The following is a 25,114-nucleotide window of genomic DNA, read 5'->3' as shown; positions in this document are numbered from 1 at the left end:
ACTTCATTTTGACAAACTTTCTCCCACCCCTAACCCCTCCATCTGACACAAATATGAAGAAAACTGTTTCCTGGAAATGAAAGCATACACAGTTACCAAGTCCCTGGTCTGCACTCTCCAGAATTAGCTGCCCACTGAAATCCACCTTCTGTAGGTCACTGACTCACTAAAGTTAGCTAGAAACTCAGACTCCCCCCCCCCCCCCAGCACTCCCTAGTCCCAAGTTATAAGAGATCAATTGAAGCACGATTAATAAAACCTAAGGATAGGAAATTGGGGTTCACCCTGAAGATCTGAAAAGCAAAACCTCCAGCCGCTGGCTACATCAACCTCAGTCTGAGATGGCGATCCTGCCTCCAAGAATCTCAGAATGAGACTGTGTCGAGAGCTGTTTCCTCCCATTTTATCATCCTCTCTAGGGCTGGGATTAAAGGCGTGCACCACCGTCATTAAAGGCAAGCACCGCCCAGTTTCTTTGGCAACTAGTGTCCCTACTGGGATTAAAGGTGTGGTCATTATGGCTATTGAGAGTAAAGGTGTGTGTGTGTTACTATAATCTGGTCTGTAAGGCTGACCAGTGGGACTTTTACTCTCAGATCTTCAGGCAGTCTTTATTTAATAAAATATACTTAAAATGTCACTACAGTCAATTTGTCAGAAAGGGTGCTTGCCAGAAAAGCTAGTCACAGCAATAACCACACATGCCATTGTAATCAACACAGAAGCGTTGAACTGTATCCCTTGTGGTTCTATGTAAAGAAGCCAAGATGTGCACAGCCAACACACCACAACAGGTTACTCTTTGGAACACTGGGTTATTGACGACTCCACCTATTTGGGGCCCGCATAACTTCCCTTGAAAAAGAGGACAGGGGGCAAGATGGCCGAGGAAAGGCAAAAGCCTGTTTGCCGCCTTCTATCTAGCATGCCACCTTGTGGTTCCATAGACTTCAGGCAAGAGGAAGCAGAACCCTCTAGGATTAGAGAATTCGAGTTTCTTGGATTGCCATTTTCCTTCTTAAAAAAAAAAAATCTGAAATTTCTTACATGGTTTCTCATCCACTTCATTCAATAACACGAGGTTTTGCTACCTTTTATTTAGCATACTGCATTTGTTAGACCCTAAGCATTCCCCATGGATTCTGTCGTTTAACCCTCGGTCACACTATGAGATAGTTAACCCTTGTACTACATAACCTTCCTAGGATGTTTTGTTACTGAGCATTTTTCTTTTCTTTTTTCTTTTTTTGGAGGTTTTTTTTTTTTTTTAATTTTTCCAGAGAAAGGGTTTCTCTGTAGTTTTGGAGCCTGTCCTGGAACTAGAGCTTGTAGACCAGGCTGGCCCCGAACTCACAGAGATTCGCTTGCCCCTGCCTCCGAGTGCTGGGATTAAAGGTGTGCCACCACCGCCAGGTTGAGTATTTTTCCGCTGTAAACTTGTGGTGCGCTCCCGCTGCGTCTAAGGAAGACACGCCCTAACAAACAATAAAGTTCTCAAGGAAGCCAACTAAGACCCAGACTTGACCGATAAAGATGCAACCGCCTGCAATCTAGAGTCGCCGTTGGGGCTCACAATCCGTTTTCAAACTGGGAGAGTTTATCAGCGCCCTGCTCCGCCCCTGACTTTGGAAGTAGGAAGCTATGCTTCGCTGGGGAATCCAGTTATCCCGGAGGTGGAGGGGCTCTGTCTTACATAGAGAGAAACTGACGCTCAAAGCACACAGAACACTAGTCATTCCCAGGCGAGGGTCACAGAGCTTGTTTTATGGGAAACAGCAGTGTCAGAACCCGCAGAGAAAAGCAGGCAGCCCCAGAATTAACTGGGCTTCCGATTTTGCTCTTGTCCTCGCCCCTATAACCCCCTATAACCCGCTACGACACCCCCCGCCCCCGGCCCGTGTTCGGCCTTTGCTGTTAGCAAGCGCTTCTCTTTGCAGTTTTGGCAATACCACCCCCTCCCTCCGACACAACACACACACACACACACACACACACACACACACACGCCCCGCTCCCCCTCCCTCCGACACACACACACACACACACACTCACACACACACACACACACACACACACACACACACACACACACACACACACACACACACACACACACACGCCCCGCTCCCAATCCGCCCAGCCATTGCCGAGATTCCAGAGTCCGCCTTCGCCCCGCCTGCCTCAGGTTCCAGACTTTGCCACGCCCACCCCCAGGTCCCAGGCCCCGCCCTCAGGCTCCTGGGCCCGCCCTCTCCCTTGTTCTCGACTCCCAGGCCCCGCCTCGCCCCGCTCAGATTTTAGGCCCCGCCCTCTCCCGCCTGTCCCCAGATTGCGGGCCCCGCCCTTTGCCGGCCGGCAGTGACGTGTCCCGCCCCGCAGCCGCGGGATTCAAACTTCCGGAAGCGGCGTCCAGGCAGGAGAGTTGTAGGGGGTCTGACGCAACGACGCGAACGCTGTGTTTGGTCTGAGGTACTGAGTAGCCCAGCCTTGGCGGAGGAGGGTAGGGAGGACAGCCGCGACCCGCAGCCCCAGGGCCGGACGGAACTGCACAGGAGGCGGCGTCCGTGGGCAGATCACGGCCGCAGGAGTCGGTCTCGGCTCGCCGGAGTTGATGCTCGTTTCCTGAGGGACACCACGCTGGGTGCCTGTCGTCGTCGACCGTCCTCCTTTCGATTCCTTTCGGCTTTGCGGTATTATCACTTCTTAGCACAGGCGTCAAGAGAGCCCAGTAGCCCGAAGCGGCTCTCTCGTGGGTTTGGCCTTTGCTGTTAGCGAGCGCTTCTCTTTGCAGTCTTTATTTTCCTGTCTCATCCCTGGCCCCCTCACAGATAAATGGTGCGATTTACTGGGTGGGTGGAAATCCTTCTTTAGTCTCTTCCTGACCAGAATGGCTTAGGTCCCTTCAGCCCAGTCAGTCAGAGATTTCCTAGCATCTGCCTTTAAGCATTTGGATGACAAATAAATAAATAAATAAAATATAGTTCTTTTGAACAATTATTGACTGAAAAAAATGTTAGTAGCAGTTGTAAGTGTATGTGCTGTGAATTCTGCAACCTCAGGAGTTCAGAGAGGGCCTCCTGAGGAAGATGCTCCTAAGACTGGAGAGTCCCTGAATGGGACTTTATGAATGAATGGAATAATAGATACTGGGAAAAGAAGGTGGGAGAACTAGGTAGGAGCAGGGGAGAAGTGGGCTAGCTCAGGCTAGACCAGAATCGGGAACACTAATCATTTAGGAGGTCTCTCCAAAAGTTAGGTAGCAAATGTCGCGAGGGTTCTTTCAAATTGTGTTGATCTATATTTCTTCTATCCTTGTCTCAATGACTTGGTAGTTTTCTTTCTGCCAACCCAGGGTATCAAGGCCTCCCTGTGACATCAAGAAGCTCAGGGAAAAGCTTTTGTGGTTGCAGATTTCTAAGGCGTAACTGAATTTACCTCAGCAGATTGTACTAGCTACTTTACTTAGTTTTTGATGGCCTAATGTGCCAAAATCAAGAATGAATGATTTATATTTGACTTTAGTTGACTTAGTCTATACAGTTGTATATTTTTAGGCTGTTTTCACACAGGATGACCTCATGCTGACCACCCTAAACAGATCTCCCTGTTTTTATCAGTAGCTTCTATGACTCCATTATCTCCTCTTAGTGTTTATTACAGTTTGAGAGTGCAGGAATCTGTGCTTCTGTTGTTTTGCTGTTGCCTGCCTCACTGTGCTGAAGGCTTCCTGACTTCAGAGACTGTTGTGGTGTCGTCGTCCCCGTCCCTTCCCGTGTCCATCCATATCCCCCCCCCCCCCCCCCCCCCCCCCCCCCCCCCCCCCCCCCCCGCCTTGCTTTAACCAGCTTATATGCAGTCCCTATTAGGTTACCTGGTAAATAGGCTTTGTAGTAATTTGTTGTTGTTTGTTTAAACAGGTCTGGAGCAGCCCAGGTGACCCTCAAACTCATATGCAAATGAGGTTATCCTTGAACTCCTGGTCATCCTCTCTCCACTTCCTGAGTGCTATAATTATTGTCATGCACCACCATGCCTGGCTCTATAGTAGCTGAATGCTTTAATGGTCTCATCTTGCTTTAGATTCCTTAATCACACTGCCATCATTTTTGTTTTGTTTTGTTTTGTTTTTGTTTTTGTTTTTTGAGACAGGGTTTCTCTGTGGTTTTGGAGCCTGTCCTGGATCTAGCTCTTGTAGACCAGGCTGGTGTCGAACCCACGGAGATCAGCTTGCCTCTCTCCTCAGTGCTGGGATTAAAGGCGTGCGCTACCACTGCCCAGCTTGAAGAGCTATTTCTACACTATATGTACAGTGTATTTTACTATACATTTGCCTGCTTAGAGTTTGTACTATGCATATGCTTCTAAACTGTCATCTATGTTCTTACTTCATTTGGCTCCTTAATTTCTTTCATCCCCAAATCTCTGCCCATTATACCTCTTTTCTTTTTTTAATGAATGTCTCGGGTTGGATTTCCTTACTTCTTCCCGCCATACTCTCAAAGGCTATTAAGACAGAGTTTAACTAGACATTCCTTCTAAAACAGAGGACACATGTTAATGATTTTTAATGCTCATAAACTCAAAATTAGATTACCACCAGCTTTTTGTTTTTGGGTAGATCTCTTTGAAAATGTAAGGTCTAAAGACCCTCCCATTAATTTTAAACAAAAACTTTCAAGAACGTTGCCAGGCATAGTGGTGAATTGTCATATCTCTGGAAAGTGGATATTTCCCTTTTTAAAGATTCACTGCAACACTGGGCAGTGGTGGCATGTAGGAGGAGGCTGCTTGTTGGTCCTGGCCATTTAGCCCCGAAATAATCACACAGAAACTGATTTAATTAAATCATTGCTTGGCCCATTAGCTCTAGCTTCTTATTGGCTAACTCTTATATTAATTTAACCCATTTCTATTAATCTGTATATCACCACATGGCTGTGGTTTACCGGGTAAAGTTTCCGGCAGCTATCTCTGATGGCTCCATGGCTTCTCTCTGACTCTGCCCTTCTTTCTCCCAGCATTCAGTTCAGTCCTCCCTGCCTAACTCTGCTTTGCCCCGCCCTGCTCTGCCCCGCCCTGCTCTGCTATAGGCTCAAAGCGGTTCTTTATTCATGGTAATCACAGCATACAGAGGGAAATCCCACATCAGTGGTGCATGCCTTTAATCCATCCCAGCATTGGGAGGCAGAGACGGGGGATTTCTGTGAGTTCGAGACCAGCCTGGTCTACAGGGCAGGCTCCAAAGCTACAGAGAAACCCTGTCTCAAAAAAGAAAAAAAGATTCACTACAACACCCCAGAAATGTTCCTCAGTTTTCTTTCTGTATTCCACTGATTTAGATAAATCACTTCTATTTAGAACAAATAGGCTATAAGGCCTCTTCCAGCTCTGAGATGTAAAAGTTAAAACTCAGACTTCAAATGCAGTTGAATTTAAAATATGTTTGTTTTTCATAGATCATTTCAAAGATGTCTTCCAGAAGCCCGAAAGATTTAATTAAAAGCAAGTGGGGATCAAGGCCTGGCAGCTCCAAATCGGACACTGCATTAGAGAAGTTTAAGGGAGAAGTCGCAGCCTTTAAAACATCCCTGGATGAAATCACAAGTGGGAAAGGAAAAGTGACTGAGAAAGAGAAATGCAGACTTTTGGAGGTAAATGGTCGTAGACTCCTTTAAGAATACATACATTCTGGAGGTAGGATTGTTGTTGAATTCTAACTTTAATCCGTGGTGATCTGATAAGACACAGGTGGACACTGATATTTTTTTGTATCTGTGGAGGTTTCCTTTGTTTCCGAGTATGTGGTCAATTTTCGAGAAGGTTCCATGAGCTACAGAGAAGAAGGTATATTCTTTCCTATTTGGGTAGATGTCTGTTAAGTCCATTTGCTTCATTACCTCCAGTAGTTCTCTTACTTCTCTATTAAGTTTCTGTCTGATTGACCTGTCCATGGCTGAGAGAGGTGTATTGAAGTCTCCTACTACTAGTGTGTGTGGTTTGATGTCTGCCTTGAGTTTTAGTAATATTTCTTTTACATAAGTGGGTGCTTTTATATTAGGGGCGTAAATATTCAGGATTGAGACGTCATCCTGACAAATTTTTCCTGTTATGAGTATAAAGTGTCCATCTCGATCTCTTCTGATTGATTTTAGTTTGAAGTCAGTTTTGTTAGAAATTAATATGGCCACACCTGCTTTTTTCTTAGGACCATTTGCTCTTGGCTCTTTACCTTTTGCTGCAGTAAGGGAGATTTTTGATAACGGTTTCTAGTTCTTCGCGACTAACAGGTCTATTTAGATCGTTCACCTGATCTTGGTTTAGCTTTGGTATGTGGTACTTATCTAAAAAAATGTCCATTTCTTTTGCATTTTCTAGTTTTGTGGCATACAGGCTTTTGTAGTAAGATCTACAGTCTCTGAATTTCCTCTGTGTCTGTGGTTATGCCCCCCTTTTCATTTCTGATCTTATTTATTTGCGTGTTCTCTCTCTGTCGTTTAATTAGTTTGGATAGGGGTTTGTCGATCTTGTTGATTTTCTCCAAGAACCAACTTTTTGTTTCATTGATTCTTTGGACTGTTTTCTGTGTTTCTATTTTGTTGATTTCCGCCCTCAGTTTGATTATTTCCAGTCTTCTACTCCTCCTGGGCGCGTCTGCTTCTTTTTTTTCTAAAGCTTTCAGGTGTGCTGTTAAGTCTCCGATGTATGCTTTCTCTGTTTTCTTTAAGTGGGCACTTAGTGCTATGAACTTTCCTCTTAGCACCGCTTTCATAGTGTCCCATAGGTTTGAGTATGTTGTCCCTTTATTTTCATTAAATTCAAGGAAGACTTTAATTTCTTTCTTGATTTCTTCCTTGACCCAGGTGTGGTTCAGTAGTTGACTGTTCAGTTTCCATGAGTTTGTCGGCTTGCTGCAGTAATGTGATAAGCATTGATTTAGCCTCCTCCCTCCACCCTTGACATAGCCGGTTTTCCTCTCTCTGCCTCTTCAGTGTGTGTACATTCTAACTAGAGTAGAGTGCCTGTGAGCTGTCTGAGCTTAGCACTGAGCTTCAGCTTATGGTTTTGGTCCTGATATCATAAAATCAAATTTGCTGTGTAGTAAATACTTCATTAATGTTTATGGAAATACATTGTATAGCTGGATGCTTGACCTGGCTGAGTTCTAAGAGTCTTCTTAGTTTCTGTTTAGAAAATTCAAGTTCTTGAAGCTGAGAGAGAGAAGAACGTTTATTACCTCACAGAGAAGGACAAAGAAATACAGAGACTCAAAGATCAGTTAAAGGCAAGATATAGTTCCTCCTCATTGCTCGAGCAGCTGGAAGAGAAAACGAAGGAATGTGAGAAGAAGCAGCATTTGTTGGAGTCCTTATCCAAAGAGACAGATGTCCTGAAGAAGCAATTGTCCGCCACGACGAAAAGACTTTCTGAACTGGAAAGCAAAGCCTGCACACTCCATCTGTCACAGGTGCCGAGACTTCCTTTATTCAGAGTGTTTTCCTGTCTGCTACCATTTATCATTCTTAGGAAGAATGAGGTTTTGTTTTTGTTTTTCCACACAGGGTTTCTCAGTGTAGCCTTGGCTGTCTTGGGGACTGGCTCTGTAGACCAGACTGGCCTCAAACTCAGAACTCACAGAGATCCACCAGCCTCTGTCTCCCGAGTGCTGGGATTAAAGGCATGTGCTACCACCACCAAGAGAAGAATGAGTTATTTAGTGTTTGTGAAGTGGTGTAACACCTTTGTGTACCTACAGATCACTTCTTTTTGTTTTTTTAGTTGAGTTTTCTTCCATAAGTAATATTGTGGTTCCCTGCACTCACATAATTGCTTCACCCAAATAAATAGTAAGACAGTCCATGCTGTAGCTATAAAAGTCAAAAAAGATTTTGCTGAGATTTTACTTCAATAGTTTGTATTGTATAAGTATTAGGTTTAAGTTTTTGGTTTTCATATTTGAGATAAACCATTGACCAAATATATTTTCCCTAACTGCACATACATTTTCTCTCCCTCCTGTTTGAGAGGAACTATATTGTAGAATGAACACGGATCTGTGTAAACATCATCTGAGTCTCAATCTTAGTTTTGCTTGCTGACATCATGTAATTCTCTTAGCCTGTCTGGCCTGAGAGACAGTGCTCAAGCTGGTCAGTCTCCTTTTATAAACCTTGATTTCACATCAGTGAAACCGGACTAAGAACCCTGATGATTCCATATGATAATGATTGACAGGTGCCTTGCAGAAAGCCTGGAATATACTAAGTGTTTGCTTATCGACCAAATCTTTCATCCTTTTTGACATTTGAATATTACTAACAACTAGTCAAACTATCCATACAAGAGTAAGTTTGAGCTGTGATTTCTCAGGGGTGTGATGCTGTGTGAGTTACTTTTTCTATTACTGTGTTTAAGGGAGGAAGGTTTGTTTTGGCTTATAGTCTATCATCGTGGGGAAGGCATGGCAGCAAGAACAGAGGCCAGATGGTTCCATTACTCAGGAAGCAGAGGGAGAACCAAAAGGGGAGCCCTCCCTAGAAAGCTTCAAGGCTGACCCTAGTGATCCATTTTCTCCATCCACCCCTAAAGGCTCTTCAGCCTTCCCAAACAACCCAGTGTCCACACAAGACTTTCCTTATGGATGCTTAGGAGAAACACCAAAATCCTCTCAAACCCTGAAAAGCAGGATTTTTTAGACTGCTGGTTAGTATGGGATTATAGCCACACCTGCTTTTTCTCTTTTTCTCTATGGGAGAATGAAGAAAGGAAAGTTATTATGAAATTATGTTTTGGGTTCCATGAAATCTATTTGAAGAGTTACTAATTAATATTATTATGGTCTCCCAAATCTGAAACTCCTTGAATGTTATCAAGTGGAAAATTTCACACCTGACCTCACATAACTGTCACAGCCAGAATCTAAGCACACTAAACATTTTGTATAAAATTGTCTACAGGTTATGTGTATATGAAACAAATGGAGGCGGATCTCTGTGAGTTCAAGGTCGGGCTGCTCTACAAGAGCTAGTTCCAGGACAGGCTCCAAAGCCACAGAGAAACCCTGTCACGAAAAACCCCCTAAAAAGAAAGAAAGAAAGAAATGGCCTGGCAGTAGTGGCGCACACCTTGCACTTGGGAGGCAGAGGCAGGCAGATCTCTGAGTTTGAGGCCAGCCTGGTCTACAGAGTGAGTTCCAGGACAGTCAGGGCTATACAGAGAAACCCTGCCGTTAAGAAAAAAGAAAGGAAGAAAGGAAAGAAAGAAAAGGTGAATTTCACATTTAGAGTTTAGTCCCATCCCATTTCAGTTTAGGAATACTCAACTTATACTAAAACTTTTTGTATTTGACAGTTTGATTTATTTCTTTAAAATAGACTAGTTGTTTGTCTCCTTTTGGTGAAAACTAAGTGGATTACTTATATGCACTAAAGGTTGTTTTGAGGATTGTGGGATCCCGAAAATCTCAGAGTAAAATTAGATCTGAAGTCTCAGGGTTTCCAGATCGCTTAGGACAGTGGTTCTCAACCTTCCTAACACTGCAACCCTTTAATATAGTTCCTCATGTTTTGGTGACTCCCCCAACCATAAAAAATGATTTCCATTGCTACTTCATAACTGTAATTTTGCTATTGTTATAAATCATAGTGTAAATATTCTGGAGATAGATAGAGGTTTGCCAGAGGGGCTCTGACCCACAGGTTGAGAACTCTGGCTTAGGAGCTTTCCCGGGGAGTTTAGTTCTGGCAGTAGTCCTTTGGTGATTCTCACCTGGCCTAGTGGTTCAGCAGTAGATAGAGGGGTGTTTGGGATGCCTTGAGAAATGTTTTGTATTTTTATGGAACTAAATATAATGAAACTTGTATTGTTAAGTGGATGATGTTAACTAGTATTGGGTTATTTACAGAGTGGGCCTGCAAACTGCTTCAACTCATCAATGAGCAGCATTCATGAAAAGGAAATGCAGCTGAAAGATGTAAGTTGTTTTTTTTTGTAAAGAGGACTAATTCATATGTTCTTAAATTTCATAGAAATTGAAATCGTTAGTATTATGACTTCAAAAACAAATCCAATAAGACAGGAAAACTGAGTGTTTGAGATGATCGTCAAAAGTGTCTGTAGACTAGAAAGTTATAGAAGTAAACTTACCTTACCAGCTTTCTTTTTCACCTAAATCTAATTTGCCCAAATATTGCTCTTTATAATGTGATTTAATATATTTTAACTAATTTTCTTTTATCTGTTTGGTATGTGTTCATTATCTTCAGATCTTCCTCTGAGAATAGTTGGGAAGGAAACTTTTTTCTGTATGCTCAGTAGTGCTCTAGAATTAGGCACGAGGTTACTTTAGCTGCGCGCCAGAAAGCTTTGTTATTTCAACCTTGTAAATGGATACATTTTGCTGGAAATTGAATAAATTGAGGGCACAGGACTATTTGTTTTTTTTTTCAAGTTCCAGATTAAATATGTAAAATATAAAGTTGTTGATTTTATTATTAGATATTACTAGGTAGCTATTCTGATTACAGAGATATTACCTGTGTGTCTACAGGTATATCTATCCTGATACTGATAAGTGTGCTCTTAAGATTCCTGTTTTATTTAATCTTGCAAATGTCCCTTGAAGCCTATTTGGCTTTCAAAAGAAGAATGTAAATATCTTGAGTGTCTGCAGGGTACTGTGGTACCTTCATCAAAGTATTTACTTGGAGGTAATTGAAATAAATATAATTTTAAAATTATTAAATAGGGTTTATTTTAGTGTCATATTTTACAGTTAATTTGGCCCCTCCCTGTGTACTAGTACCTACCAATTAGATGTATGTATTTAGGTTATTTACCTTATACTCCTTTCATTTCTCATTGTTTGCTTCTGCTTGGTTTCCAGCCCTTCCTGGAAAGGAATAGCCTTTTCACTTTCTGTTTCCTCTGACTGGTGCTCTGTTTACACGAGAAAGACTTACACAAGTGCAGTAAATTCTAACTCAATTCACCTTCAAGCTAAGTCCAAACTGGGGTGAGGGGAGGGGGTTAAACTCTATGAATCTAGATGACTTTCTTGAAATGTAAATTTGAATTTAATGGGTCTTGAGGAAGCTTGCTTTTTCTTCTGCTGTTGCTGCTGGTCCCTGGAGCACACTTGGATCATTCCTAACTTCTGAAGAGCTCCAGGCAGTTCAGCTCTTCTGGTTCTTGAAGATCTCAGAAAATCTTTGAGGAGGAGGAATATTGTAGCTGGGAGACTTGGAAAACAAGAAAGAGACATTTCACTCATTCCTCAGTCTACACCGGGATGTTCACCTTGGGAGAGCTTGGAAACTAATAACATCTTAGTTCCCAGAGAAGTGCCTAAGGAGGCTTGTCTTTTTTTTTTTTTTTTAAATTACAAACTGCTTGGCTTATAGTTCAGGCTTATTACTAATTCTTTACATTTAAATTAACCCATTTCTATTAGAAGCTTGTCTTATTAAGAATTAGTATTAGGTAAAGTAAAATAAGCTTTAGAATACATAAACGTATATATGTTTCTGGAATTAATAGCAACAGCCTTGGAGGATGAGAAGATAGGCATGCAGATAGGTAGTGTGTAAATCAATAACTTGTGTTTCACACACAATACAGCACTACTTGCTGAAAGTCCAAATGCGCTGCAGGCCATGCTAAATAGAGTGGTGGAAGTAAGCCAAAATATGTTTCTTATTTTTCAGCCACCATCTGTCATACAATTTAAAATAATTACCTGGTAATAATAACTATTAGCTGTCTATCCAGTGTTTTTTGGGCCTTTTCGCCTTATCCCGTGCACTCCTCCAAGCAATGCTATCTTCAGGTATCTGCCATCATTCATGCTCATGACATGGCCAAAGTATCTGAAGCACGCTGTTGACATATCCTGTAGTTTACTTCCTTCTGTAGATGGAGATGTTTCTTAATATCATGGTAGCACAGCCTATCTCTTTGTGTGATGCCTAGAATCCTCCTGAGACATGCCACCTCAAGCACATTCAGCTGCTGTTCTAGGAGCGTTTTTTTGTTCAGGTTTTGGGGTTGCAAAGAGGGCTCAAGACAAGGTCTCATATACTTGTAGTAGTTTTGTTGTTGCCTTTATGTCTCTTGCTGACCAAACACCTTTCCTAGTGCCTGGAATGTAACCCTTGCTATCCCTCTCCGGCTCTTTATCTCTGAAAGAATTTCCTCCTTTGAACTGAGGTTTCCTCCCAGATAGACAAAGCTTGACAGTTTGCTTGAGGTTCTGATTCTTTATTACAGTGCAAAATCCTTGTGCGCCCTTCCCATGTGATGTATCTAAATCTTGAAGTTTACATTCATACCAAGGTTTTCGCTTGCTTCCGCCACTCCATTTTCCATGGTCTGCAGCTCATTTGAGCTTTCAGCAAGTAGTGCTGTATTGTCGGTGAAACGCAGGCTATTGATTTGCACACTACCTATCTGCAATTATTTAGCACTACCTACATATGCATTTCTTATATCTTAAAGAGGAACTTAGTAAATTTAACATGGACATAATACTTCTAGTTAGCCTACCATCCCTAATCCAGTCTTATCAATAATCTCACATACTTTTTGTTCCTCCACTGCAGCTTGCATTTTCTTCTATTTTGAAATTTTTGTTCATAGAGTACTTAGCAGACCCCTGGCCAAAGCTGAAATGCACTATTCTTTTTTTAAGGTAAATGTTAAGTGCATGCCTCCTTTACCTATAGATGACCAAAGCTAGAGAAAATAGCTGATGTGATGTTCTAACCTGTATCAGTGTTTATTGAGATCTTTTTAGTCTGATCATTGATATTAGAGAAGAAAGAGCAGATGCATATAGAAGAATTAGAAAGAAAAGCAACATTTACTTAGCTGGGCATGATGACATACACCTGTAATATTAGCTGCTTGAGAGGCTGAGGCAGGAGGATCACAAGTTCAAGGCCTGCCTGGGTTACAATAGTGTGTTCGAGGCCAGAAAACGCAGAGGTGGGGGAAGGGGAGGGAGATAACTTACTTTTTTAAGTAACATCGCCATCTTGTGGCTTTTAAGAGCATTGCTTTTTAAATCTTTAAAAAGATTTTTGTCTTTATTATTGTTACATGTATATATACATATAAATAATGTAAATACAATCAGATAAATTCACTTAGTGTTGTCCATATATATATGTTTTTAGGATTTATCATTTGGTATTGGATAGCCAGTTAGGTGGATCATCCCTCGGAAGGACTGGTTCCTCCCCAACAATCATTAATTTGGCTGTAACTGAAATCTTTACTATTTTTAGTTCATGTACTTGAGTAAAGTATCGAAGATTCATTTGAAAAACATTGATGATCATCTAATGTATGTAGATTTAAATTGTATTACTACTTCTTAAAGATGGACAAATATAAATTTTGATATAAAATTAGATATCTTTTTTTTTTTTTTTTTTTTTTTGTTTTTCGAGACAGGGTTTCTCTGTAGCTTTGGAGCCTGTCCTGGCACTAGCTCTTGTAGACCAGGCTGGCCTCGAACTCACAGAGATCCGCCTGCCTCTGCCTCCCGAGTGCTGGGATTAAAGGCGTGCGCCACCACCGCCCGGCATAAAATTAGATATCTTTAACATATATTGAATAGTTACACATTCAATTTGAATATTCAGTATTGAATAGATGTACACGTGCTGTCTGGGTCCAATGGTGTTCTTTTGTTTTGTTTGTTTTTTGAGGCAGGGTTTTTCTGTGTAACAGCCCTGGCTATCCTGAAATTCACTCTGTAGACCAGGCTAACCTCCAAATCACAGAGATCCACCTGTCTCTCTCTGCCTCCTTTGAGTGCTGGGATTAAAGGCGTATGCATCACTAGGCTCAGTAACACACAGTGATTTTTAGAATTAAATTTGAGCATGAGCCTGAAGTCCTCGTGAGGACTGAATCCAGAGGATCCTGGCCACTGTGAAGGAACGTTGGTCTTAAGGCATGCATTACCATGTGTCTGTCTCTTAAGATCCTTCATCCAAAACATTTAGCATGCACATGGTATCAGATTTGGATGTACATGACCTTTTTGCACAAGTAATTGTTAAGACTTATTTCCAGCCTCTTGGGATCATGGAACAAGAGGAGGCAATTATATCCTATTAGACTGAACGAGTAGATTGGAGAGGAGTTGTGATCTCATTGCGTATTCACACTGTGTTAGTGTCTAGACTTTATCCCCCTCCCCCATTAACAGCAGGTTCGTGGTCTTCTCTGGCTAACTTTTTTTTTTTTTTTTTTTTTAATCTTTGAAGTAATGTCTCACTATATAGCCCTGGCTGGTCTCAAACTCACAAGAGATCCTTCTGCCTCTGTGTCCCCAGTGCTAAGACAAAGCTGTGGGCCACTGCTTAGCATACAGGCAAAATTAATCCCCTGGAAACTGACTGTTGTGTATTCTAAAGGGATACGTGCAGTGGCTGCCTGTAAGTAATTTATAAGCCATAAGATTTTGTACATGTTGGAAAGCAATGCCATGGGGATTCCCTTACATATTTTAAGATCTGGGCTTCTTATTATGCTGTTTATTTTTCATTCACTGTAAGGCTCTGGAGAAAAATCAGCAGTGGCTTGTGTATGACCAGCAGCGAGAGACCTATGTTAAAGGACTTTTAGCAAAAATCTTTGAACTGGAGAAGAGAACAGAAATAGCCGCTACTTCACTCCCACAGCAAATGAAAAAGACTGAATCAGAAGGTACTGAGCTATAAAAGTGTTCTTTTGGGATAAGCCTGACATTTTCCAACAGGAGTGATTCATCAAATTTAGATTTTTTTTTTTTTAATAGGTGTGTGTTAGAAAGTAAAATAACATCATGTCCTTTAAGCCTGAAGTAAGAAATAGCATTTGGCAAGTCTGTTTCCGATCCCCTTGTTTTTGGATAGAAGAGGCCACAGGCCACAGGTGAGAGAGGCATCCATCACAGAGTTTTGAAGTCATGGTGATTTTCTCTACATGAACACCTTTCTTCTTATTCAAAGTCCTTCTCAGTTCCTGCAGAGCTGACGTGGGTACCAGCTTCCTTTTTGGGGGTTAGATGGGTAGGATAATGCGTTGAAATAAGGTCTTGCCACATAGTCCTGGCTATCCTGGTACTTAAAATTTAGCCCAGGTTAGCTTCCAGTTCAGAGCAGTCTCCTCCCTCAATTCCTAGGTTCTAGAATTATAGATGTGTGCTACTTAGACTTGACATCAGTTGTCATTTTGTTTTGCTTTCTTTGGCTCCAGGAGAAAGAACAGGCTTTGTGCTCAACTGTTTTTTTAATCCTTGCTGTGAGCTTGAGTAGTTACCCATGATGCTGTCTCTCTGCCTAGTATCCTATAGTTTTCCTTACACTAATTTCCCCTGACTTAGACAACACCTCTTAGGAGGTAGGCCAGGAAGGGTCATATTTAACAGATGAAGAAGGTGACTCAGCAGGTGGTAAGCTAGGAAGAAAAGATCTCAAATGCCAGGTATAGCCTCCACCTCCTGACTCTCCATTTTATAAACTGGAGAAATGCTGAGGTCTCACTTGTGGGCATATGTTTGAAGTTTTAATTTCTTGGGATATTATAAAATGCTTGTTTGTTACAGGTTATCTTCAAGAGGAGAAACAAAAATATGATCATCTCTTGGAAAGTGCCAAAAAAGATCTTGAAGTTGAACAACAAACCGTAACTCAGTTGCGTTTAGAACTTGATGAATTTAGAAGAAAATATGAAGAAACTCAAAAAGAAGTTGAAGATTTACATCAGCTATTGAGTGCGCAACGAAAGGCAGACATACAACACCTGGAAGAGGACAGACATAAGACAGAGAAGATCCAAAAGCTCAGGGAAGAGAACAATGTCTTCAAGAGAAAGCTGGAAGAAGAGAGGAAAAAGTCTGAAGAGCTCGTATCTCAGGTGAGCCAGCCGCTGAGGTCTCTGTTCTTCAAATTTCAACCAAGGGTCAGTGAGTTCAGATGACCCAGGAGCCATAAATGGGAACCAGTCCCTGCCTCCCTCCCTTTGGCATTCATAGTCTAGCATGGAAGCAGATCACGAGTTAGTACCCAAAATATGATGATGTGAGATGAAGAAAACGGGCTCTGGCAGCCTCATAGAAGTAATGGTATTTAGAGACTTGATGGTGGGATCCTGCACAGTGACTCCCTGGGAATTCCCCTTCAGTGGAGTGTTGTCTGAGGCTGCTTGTTCATTTCCCGGCCTTCCAGACTCTCAAAATAACCATACAGAAGCTGTAGTAATTAAATCATTACTTGGCCCATTAGCTCTAGCTTCTTATGGGCTAACTCTTACATATTAATTTAACCCATCTCCATTAATCTGTGTATCGCCACGTGGTAGTGGATTACCGGCAAGGTTCAGGCTTGTCTGTTTCCAACAGGGCTACATGACTTCTCCCTGACTCTGCCTCCTTTCTCCCAGCATTCAGTTTAGTTTTCCCAGACAAGCCTGGACTGCTTGGTGCTATGCTGTATGAACTGGACATGCAGGACCCACAGAGATATGGCACATAGTATCCAGCAGACTTTTCCATGAAGCAGTAAATTTCAAGACAGTTCTACCTATATTGGCAGTTTGTCAGTCACATTTTTCTGTGCCCTGCAGAATGTCTAGCAGACTCCTATGAAGCAGGAACCCCAAAGGATCATCTCATCTTTAGGCAAGTTCATCAGTCATTTCTCTGTGGGTCCTGCATGTCCAGTTCATACAGCATAGCACCAAGCAGTCCAGGCAAAAACAGTTTCTTTCCCAAATGGCTAACCAGTGCCATAAGGAACCTCTTTAATGCCCATCATCCTCTCTTAAGTAATTGGTGCTGCCAGGAGCAGATGTGTCTCATGTCATGAAAAGTTTCTAAAACATTTTAAATGCCATATTTTAAAGGTTTTTGAAAGATTTGAAGATACCTATCTAACTGAAATGTATCTCTATATATCTTGAAAACCTAACTAAAATTACTACAAGCTTAACTATTATAGATGATTATCTATTAACCTATATTTCTTAACTATATTTTTAAATGAGTTGGATAAACACAATACCTTAATCAAGAGCAGAAATATATATGTATGTAACAAAATTGACCTTAAATTTGTATCAGTAAAGCAAGATCCAAGTATCCATCTCTATAGTATATTCCCCTTTAAATGTAAATGAACATTTATAAACAATATTTGGGAATAGACCCCATTTAAATGCTCGGTCTCCTGAAAGAGCCAGAGTTCGTGCTGGCAGCAGGGCCTAGGAAGCTGTTTCAAAATCATGTCCGTCCGTCGTCGTGTCCCCCGCCCCGTTACCACTGAATCAGTAAAACCTCTTTTAAACAAGCTGTAGCATGCTGCCAGCAAACAGAGCCCTTTTGGAAAAAAAAGTAGCTAAACTTTGTTTTTTAGTGTCTAGAATTCCTTTCCAAGCCTTCTCAGGTTTTATGTGGATTTAACCAGCACACGTTGGAGTGCCAATTTGTTGGAGGCCACTTGTTCTTTTTCCCAGCTGCCCAGACTCCTGAAATAATCACACAGAAACTATAGTATTTGCAATACTGTTTGACCAATAGCTTAAGCATATTGCTAGTTAGCTCTTACATCTAGAATTAACCCATTTCTCTTTTATATTTTACTACGAGGCTCATGACCTACCAGCAAGGTTCCAGCTGGCAGCTCGTGTCTTTCACCTCTGGTGGCTACGTGGTATCTCAGTGACTCTGTCTTCTTTATCCCATTCAGTTTAGTTTTCCTGCCTAGCTCTATTTTGCTAAGCCACCGGCTGAAACAGCTTTATTCATTAACCAATAAAATCAATACATAGAAGGACTTTCCACATCAGTGGAGGACATCACATATACTAGGCTTGAGTCAAGAGGTAGATTATGGGAAAGTAAGGCAAGGCAGTGAGAGGGATCCAGTTGATTCCTAGGCTGTACTCTTGAGTACACTGTTATTATACTCAAATGAATTCCCAGAGCACCTTAGAAAGAACATAGAAACCTATAGAAAGAAGAGTATTCAGAATTCACACCTGGACTTCAGATGAGTACACGGCCTGCAGCAAATCACCTGTCTTCTCTGACTCACACAACATTCACTAGTCACATTCTGTATGGGGTCACTGAGGAATATGACAGCGCTTTGTAAACTAAGTAGATGCCAGTGGAGGTTATTGCTACTGTAATTGTAATTTTTAACATCCTGCAGAAGTTGAGAGCTGAAGAAGAGTCAGTAATCTAATCTTTGCTTTCTCCGACTTCACTTTGCCAACCTTGATCTGTAGGTGTGTGGTGACATTTGGGAAAGGATAAACAGAAATAAATAAATTTGCTCTAGCTCTGTAGCATAGATGAGGCACATTCCTCTTTGTTACCTTACTCTGAAATGATGACTGACACCAAAGCCTCCAGGAAAGTGGGTGTGGCCACACAGAGCTGTTTTCATCACTCAGTCTGGCTCTCGGAGAACAGTCAGGATGATACTATTCATCCTACTTACAGAGAGGCCTCAAATAACCAGCTGGGATGAGTCATCCTGCTCAGTAGGTGTTGTCCTGGTTAGAGGTGGGCCTTGTGATGTAGGTTTCTTATCTATCCCAAGTCTAGTCAGGAGAGGCAGGTGACATAATGCTGGCTGTCTTTGCAACCTCCAGGTCCACATTCTCTACGAGTCTCTGTTAAAGCACCAAGAGGAACAGACCAGGGTGGCTCTGCTGGAGCAGCAGGTACTTACATGGACACTTGAAAGTTCCCTTGCTGGTAAAAAACAGAACTTCCCCTGGTATTTTAGTGTTTGATGGAGAACTATTTGAAATTTGGATAACAAAATGTTTTTAAAAGACTAACACACATTTTCTTAGAGACTCTGTATCATTCATAGATACTGTAACTATTCTTTAAAACTGGATTCTTAGAGGTGTGGTGACAATGTTCCTGACAGGTTGGCTTTGGCAAATGTTGCTCTTCCATGGCTGTAGTTCCTACTCTAGCCTAACAGGATCTCTTACTAGGTCACCCCTTGAATTCAAGCAGAGGGGACACCATTTATTCTCAGAATGTATACTAGAATTTCTTAATATATTTTAAACCAGGGAGTAGCCATCTCCCACCCTCCACTAAGAATTCCAAGAATGTGAAGGAATAACTCCAACCAGCAACTTCTTAAGTTGTCCTCCACTCATCCATCCCTTAGGCTTTGGCTTTGCTAGTTCATAAACCAGCTCTTTAGCCATAAGCTGCATTTACTAATAATCTTGCTGTGCTCAGATGAGTTTTTGATAAGCAGTCCCAGCAAGTACTCTCTTGTGCTGATACAGACATTCAGTGAAGAGAACTGGGCAGGATCTAACTGCCTTGTCCTGACATATTCCAGATGCAGGCATGTACCCTAGACTTTGAAAATGAAAAACTTGACCGCCAGAATATGCAACATCAACTCTATGTGATTCTTAAGGAACTTCGAAAAGCAAGAAGTCAGATAACACAGTTGGAATCCTTGGTAAGTTCTGAATGGCTAATATGAAACCTATTCTTTATTCTCTTTTTGCTGCCTCCCCGTTGATGTGTCAGCTCAGTCCCCAAACCAGTAAGAGAGCTTAAGATGAACTTTATCTCAATCAGCAGTTGCCCCCATGTGGCCTTAACTTTACAGCACTAACCCAGGACTCAGAAGGAGGGCGTTATGAAGCCTCTGCTCATTACTTTACTGGTGTCTGGAGTCATCTCATTTAGGTTGGGTATTGCCATTCTAGAGATGTCCAACAGTACCTTGTAAAGAAGGCATAAGGTAGAAAAGAGGACATCGTGGCATTCTTTTTTCATATTTCTAAGGAATTTGTGTATATTTATGTGTCTGTGAATGTGCCCAGATATCCTGTTAGTGCTCATTCATATACTGTCCTAAAACTGCAGAATATTTGGAATTGGGAAAATATTATAAATATAGTCCTAGTTTCTAAGGGAAAGGAAAAAAAGCAATTGTTAAAGTAGCATAACTTATATGTTAATGAAATAAATATCTTCATAATGTGCTATAAAATACAAAATTTTAAGCTTTCTTGACTATTCTAAATTCTTTTAAAAAATGAAACAGCCAACTCTCAAAGGATGTAACATCCTGGTCACTGTGTATACCACCTATCTAAGCTGCTGGAATACTCCTCTGTTCTCTGATCTGTAATTTAGGGTTTTGTTGCTGCTCTCTTTTGTGTATTATGGTTTTACTTCCAGGGTGTGAAACACTCCCCAGTGAGAGCATCTCCATCTTCCCACTTCATCCTCCTGGTGCTGGGAACTTTGTACTTCTTAATTCCTTAATTCCTTCTGTTTTACAAAACTGGCAAATGTATACACACTTTTGAAAGTGTCATGATGAATCCCATTATTTTGTACAATGAATTTGAAAAAGTAAAAGGAATGTTCTTCCCTTTACATTTGCCGGTATGCCTCTTAACAAAGCCGTCTGTATGAGCTGAGCACTAACTCACTCCTTTCCTGAGTGATTACAATACATTATCCCAGCTATTCATAACGACCTCACATGTTAACATTAAAATGTTAATGAGCAGAAATCTAAAATAAACTGTCCGGAGGACTGAAGCCTACAGAGGTACACAGAGCAGTTCAAACGTGTTCATTTGGAATTTGTTCTGCAGAAGCAGCTACATGGGTTTGCCTTCACAGAGCAGTTGTCGCCACTCCAGAGAGAGCCTGAAAACATAGTAAAAGTTACCTCACCCAGAAGTCCCACATCTGCACTAAACGAAAGCCTGGTGGAATGTCCCAACTGCAGTGTGCAGTACCCAGCCAATGAACATCGAGACCTGCTCATCCATGTTGAGTACTGCACGAAGTAGCAGAACCGTTCTCACCTTTGTACTGAAGAAGCCCACACTGTATCCTATGTCGGTTTATGGGCACTTTGAAAAACAGATTACATCTTTTGCACACTGACTGACATATGAGGGCATCCTTTTATTTTTCTGGCCTCTTGGCATTTTCCTTGGTAGTGGTACCTCCCTGAGCTGCTTCATCATAGGCTGCAGTGACAGAGTGTGGTGAGCAGTGGGTACCCAGACTTCTAGCACTTCACACTGTTCTTCTAACTAGCACTTCACACTGTTCTAGTACCCGAAGAACGAGAACTATTTGGGTTATTGGGCTTTAAACTATTGACCAGCAAGCAAATATTTTATGCTTTGGGGGTTTTAAGAGGATCGGGAAGTAATTAACCATGGGTCTTACTGTGCTGATATTTTTTATGTAAGTGCTTAGTATACTGTCACTTCCAGTTTGATACCTCTTGCTGTTGTCGAACGGTTACTAGAAAAGTTGGGGAGTTTCGTAATTTCCATTGCTGTTAACTTCTAAGCACAAAGCAGGTTTTGTTTGAAGAATGTCTTTAGGTAGCTGCACATTTCACTCATTATCTGACCATAACTGACTTGAATTTCATTAGCAAAAGTTGGTGCCAAAATGAACAAACTTTAACAAAATTATCTTGCCTCCTCATTCAGTTTGCAGGTATTTTATTATATCTTGGTAGGGTTTGTTTTTTGGCACTCTCAAAGATGGGTAAGCAGTGTAATTATCAGATATTTGTTTTCTGAATAGATATTTTTATATATGCTTTATGTAAACTAAAAGATGTTTTATTTCTTCAGATTTTCTAACATGCTTAAACCTGGGCTGCTGTTAGCGATATGAAAGAAAAAATAATAAAATTATTTAATAAATTTACCATGTCTCTTGTATATATGTGTACATATATAGTCTTAAGATCTCTAATCACAAAGCGGTGTTAGGGTTCTGGATTGACACTCATAAGAGCCGTGCTGTGAGGGAGGTAACGGAGTAGAGGTGCCTCTGCTGAACAGATTGCAACTCTTAATACTTTTCTGAGCTGTTTGTTACAGAGGCAAAGCAGTGATCCTGTAAAGGTATATGGAATTTTGGCTTTTGAATTTGGGGAGCATAAAAGTTGTGTGGATCTGTTAATGTAAATAAAATTTTGTCTTTGGGATTATAATATTCAACTGCAGTTGGACAAAAGATACAAAAATACTTTTCAGTTAGATAGCTCTTACTCTGACCCAGGTGGCCACAGTATTTAATTCTAAATGTGTAAATGTGTGTCATAAGAAATTTTTTCCCCTTGCAATATTTCAGTAAGCTAGGTATTACCTCGAGTTAGTTATGTTTTGTTTGTTTGTTTGTTTGTTTTGGTTCAGTTTTTGACTTTTTTGAGACAGGGTTTCTGTGTAGCCTTGACTGTCCTGGAACTCACACTGTAGATGAGGCTGGCCTTGAACTCGAAAATCCACCTGCATCTGCTCCTGTGTGCTAAGATTAAAGGTGTGCACCACCACCACCCGGCTTTTATTACCTTGAGTTTATAGATGTGGAATATGGCTTGTTCACGCAGTGGGTGGTGGCTTGCCCATTCAGACACAGGGACCAGGCCTTTGGCCTCTGCTTGTTTGAGCAAAAGGTAAAGCAGCCCCTTTGACCTGGCAGTCCCTGAATCTGACTCCTGGGATACGCTTCTGTAGTTCACTGGAGAATTGAAGCTGGGTACTTCCCCTGTGTGTTTCAACCACCATCTAGACACCAATATAAAACTGTGCTTTGGGAAAATGTCAAGAAAATGGACCAGTTCTGAAGTGTTTCCCCATGTTCAGCAGCTTTTTTTTTTTTTTCATATTTTCATTTTTAAGTGATAACAAGGAACAGTCTTTTTTCCCCCCTGGTTCATGTTAGAGAAGCAAGGATCAGCCAAGTGTTTAAGACCTGAAAACCTTGAAGGGTCAAATTCAGTTCTGTTTCTTCACTGTCTACCTTTTGTATGGCACATGGCCACCTGTGCTTAGGCCATGGTTGGTTCTGGAGGACAAATATGCTGTGCCAGAAACTTCTAGGTGTTTAATAGTTATTCCTAATTGCAGCTCTGAAGTATGTCCTGATACCAGCATTCCGAGGTTAAGCAGTGCACCCAGGTGCTGTGGGATAATCCTTCTGTGCTGTGAAGATGTGGTATTCAATGTTAATAGAAAAAAACTGATCAGCCAAATAGCTAGACAGGATAACGCTGGGAAGAAGGGCAGAACCAAGGGGTCACAAGGAGGCACAGGAGAAGCAGAAGATGACCATGCTGTGCTGAAAAAGTACTGTCATGTGGCAAAGCATAGATAAGAAATATGGGTTAATTTAAGTTGTAAGAGCTAGTTAGTAGAAAGCCTTGCTATTGGCTGGGCATTCATAATTAATAATAAGTCTCAGTGTGGTTATTTGGGAGCCAGCTGGCAGGACCAAGATGACTGCCAGGACAGAAACTCAGCCTACACCCAGGGCCGTCACTAATATATAGGAAAAGACAGTGTCTCTACAGAAGGATCCATCATCTTTCTCCTTCATATTGTTAATTCCACACAACTGGGGCTGTCATTTCAGGAGTCTCCCCCTATCCATTATGCCATTCATATTGGTCCACTTAGGTAATCCTAACACCTAGGACGCTGATTTAGGAGACTCTTGAGTTCTGGGCCAGTTACTATATAGCAAGACTGATACAAATAACAAAAAAAAAGCCCACAGAAAAAACAATATTCTGTGCATAATGTATACAAAGTGATTCTTTTTAAAGAAATAATATTTGAGATTTTATTTTTATCTTATATTAGCATTTGCTAGCATGGATATCTGTGCATGTGCTTACAGTGCTCAAAGAGGCCAGAAGAGGGCATCAGATCTGGGACTGGAATTCCAGAGGGTTGTTAAAATACCTTGTGGCTGGAGAATTGAACCTGAGTCCTCTGGAAGAGCAGCCAGTGCAACTACAGAGCCATCTCCCCATCCACCAAACTAATGAGTTTTGACATACGTATACTTGTAACTTTCAGCCAAATAGACATGCAGACCACAGCACCATCCCTAAAAGTTTCTTTATTCTGGTTCCAGTCCCGAATCCCTTCCTCACAAGGTCTTGAAGTTCACATATGGAGTTACATATTTGGATCTTGCTTCTTTCTCACTAGTGCTTTCAACTCTTCACTGTTTTTATTTTATAAATTTCCATTCTTTTAAATGTATAGGTTAGCATACAAGTAATGGGTTTCATCATAGTGTGTGTGTGTGTGTGTGTGTGTGTGATGCTACTTTTTTTTTAAAGATTTATTTATTATGTATACAACATTCTGCCTCCATGTATGCCCACACGCCAGAGGAGGGCGCCAGATCTAATTACAAATGGTTGTAAGCCACCATGTGGTTGCTGGGAATTGAACTCAGGACCTCTGGAAGAGCAGATGGTGCTCTAAATCACTGAGCCATCTCTCCAGCCCCCGTGATGCTACTTTTTTAAAAATCATTTATTTCCTTCCTCCAGATAGTTTTGGAAACCTCTGCTTTCATCCACATATATTGCATTATTCTTCCTTTCCATTTCTTTTTTGCTTTTGTTTTGTTTTTCAAGACAGGTTTCTCTGTGTAGCCTTGGCTGTCCTGGAACTCACTCTATTGACCAGGCTGGCCTCAAACTCACAGAGATCCGTCTACCTCTGTCTCCTGAGTGCTGCCTTTCCATTCTTAAGATATTTCCTCCTTTCTCATGATGGCCTTCATTTGTGTACACACACACACACACACACACACGGAAGTGGAACAATACTATAAACTCTCAAAGCCCAGTGACACACTTCCTCCAGCAAGGCTATACCTCTTATACCTCCCCAAACAGGGCCACCAGCAAAGGATCCAGTATTCATATACTGGAGCCTGTGGAGGACATTTCTCAGCGAAACCACCGTGTTGGCTTAACACACACACATTTACAGACACAGTTCTTCCATGTACATATAATTTGGTTTTTTAATTGCTGAGTAACATTCCATTTTATAAACACTATATTTTTATTTATTTTTTTCTGTACTTCCCTCGGTAGGAATTTGCACCTTACTTTGCATAAGTGTTGTGGGTACTTGTTTGTTAGTTTTGGTGGTGCGGGACTCAAACCCAGACCCTTACGCATACTGTGTATGTACTTTATTGCTGAACTACAGCCCAATCCACTTACGCAAATATTTTTTTTTTTAATTTTTCACCATATTTAATTGACATGGGTTG

At 41.3% G+C, this 25,114-nt stretch overlaps 1 protein-coding gene across 3 annotated transcripts; it reads left to right on the top strand.

Moving 5' to 3' along the window:
• Positions 1-2,369: 2,369 nt before the first annotated feature.
• On the top strand, positions 2,370-21,697 carry Cep55 (centrosomal protein 55). Of its 3 annotated transcripts, none has more exons than XM_041661398.1 (9): positions 2,370-2,469; positions 5,457-5,651; positions 7,190-7,465; positions 9,902-9,970; positions 14,565-14,715; positions 15,596-15,906; positions 18,649-18,720; positions 19,368-19,493; positions 20,650-21,697. In XM_041661398.1, the coding sequence occupies exons 2-9, from the start codon at positions 5,469-5,471 to the stop codon at positions 20,848-20,850; spliced, it is 1,389 nt and encodes a 462-aa protein (XP_041517332.1). In that variant the 5' UTR covers positions 2,370-2,469; positions 5,457-5,468; the 3' UTR covers positions 20,851-21,697. The 3 variants fall into 3 exon arrangements, with proteins under 3 accessions (XP_041517332.1, XP_041517334.1, XP_041517333.1); XM_041661399.1 differs by having other exon boundaries at positions 2,428-2,690; XM_041661400.1 differs by lacking the exon at positions 18,649-18,720.
• Positions 21,698-25,114: the final 3,417 nt, after the last annotated feature.

This window comes from Microtus oregoni, unplaced genomic scaffold (genome assembly GCF_018167655.1).
Source record: "Microtus oregoni isolate MIOR12 unplaced genomic scaffold, Mior012 000012F_ref0000307, whole genome shotgun sequence".
NCBI lineage: Eukaryota > Metazoa > Chordata > Mammalia > Rodentia > Cricetidae > Microtus > Microtus oregoni.
Note: the sequence above shows the minus strand (reverse complement) of the source record. Positions and strands in the feature narration are given on the sequence as shown.

What these genes read in the sequence shown, in the direction of transcription:
- Cep55 (XM_041661398.1), top strand. Translation starts at nt 5,469, where the DNA reads ATGTCTTCCAGAAGCCCGAAAGATTTAATTAAAAGCAAGTGGGGATCA. An exon ending in TGGCTCTGCTGGAGCAGCAG is followed by an intron (nt 18,721 to 19,367) that starts GTACTTACATGG and finishes GACATATTCCAG; the next exon opens with ATGCAGGCATGTACCCTAGA. An exon ending in TAACACAGTTGGAATCCTTG is followed by an intron (nt 19,494 to 20,649) that starts GTAAGTTCTGAA and finishes TTTGTTCTGCAG; the next exon opens with AAGCAGCTACATGGGTTTGC.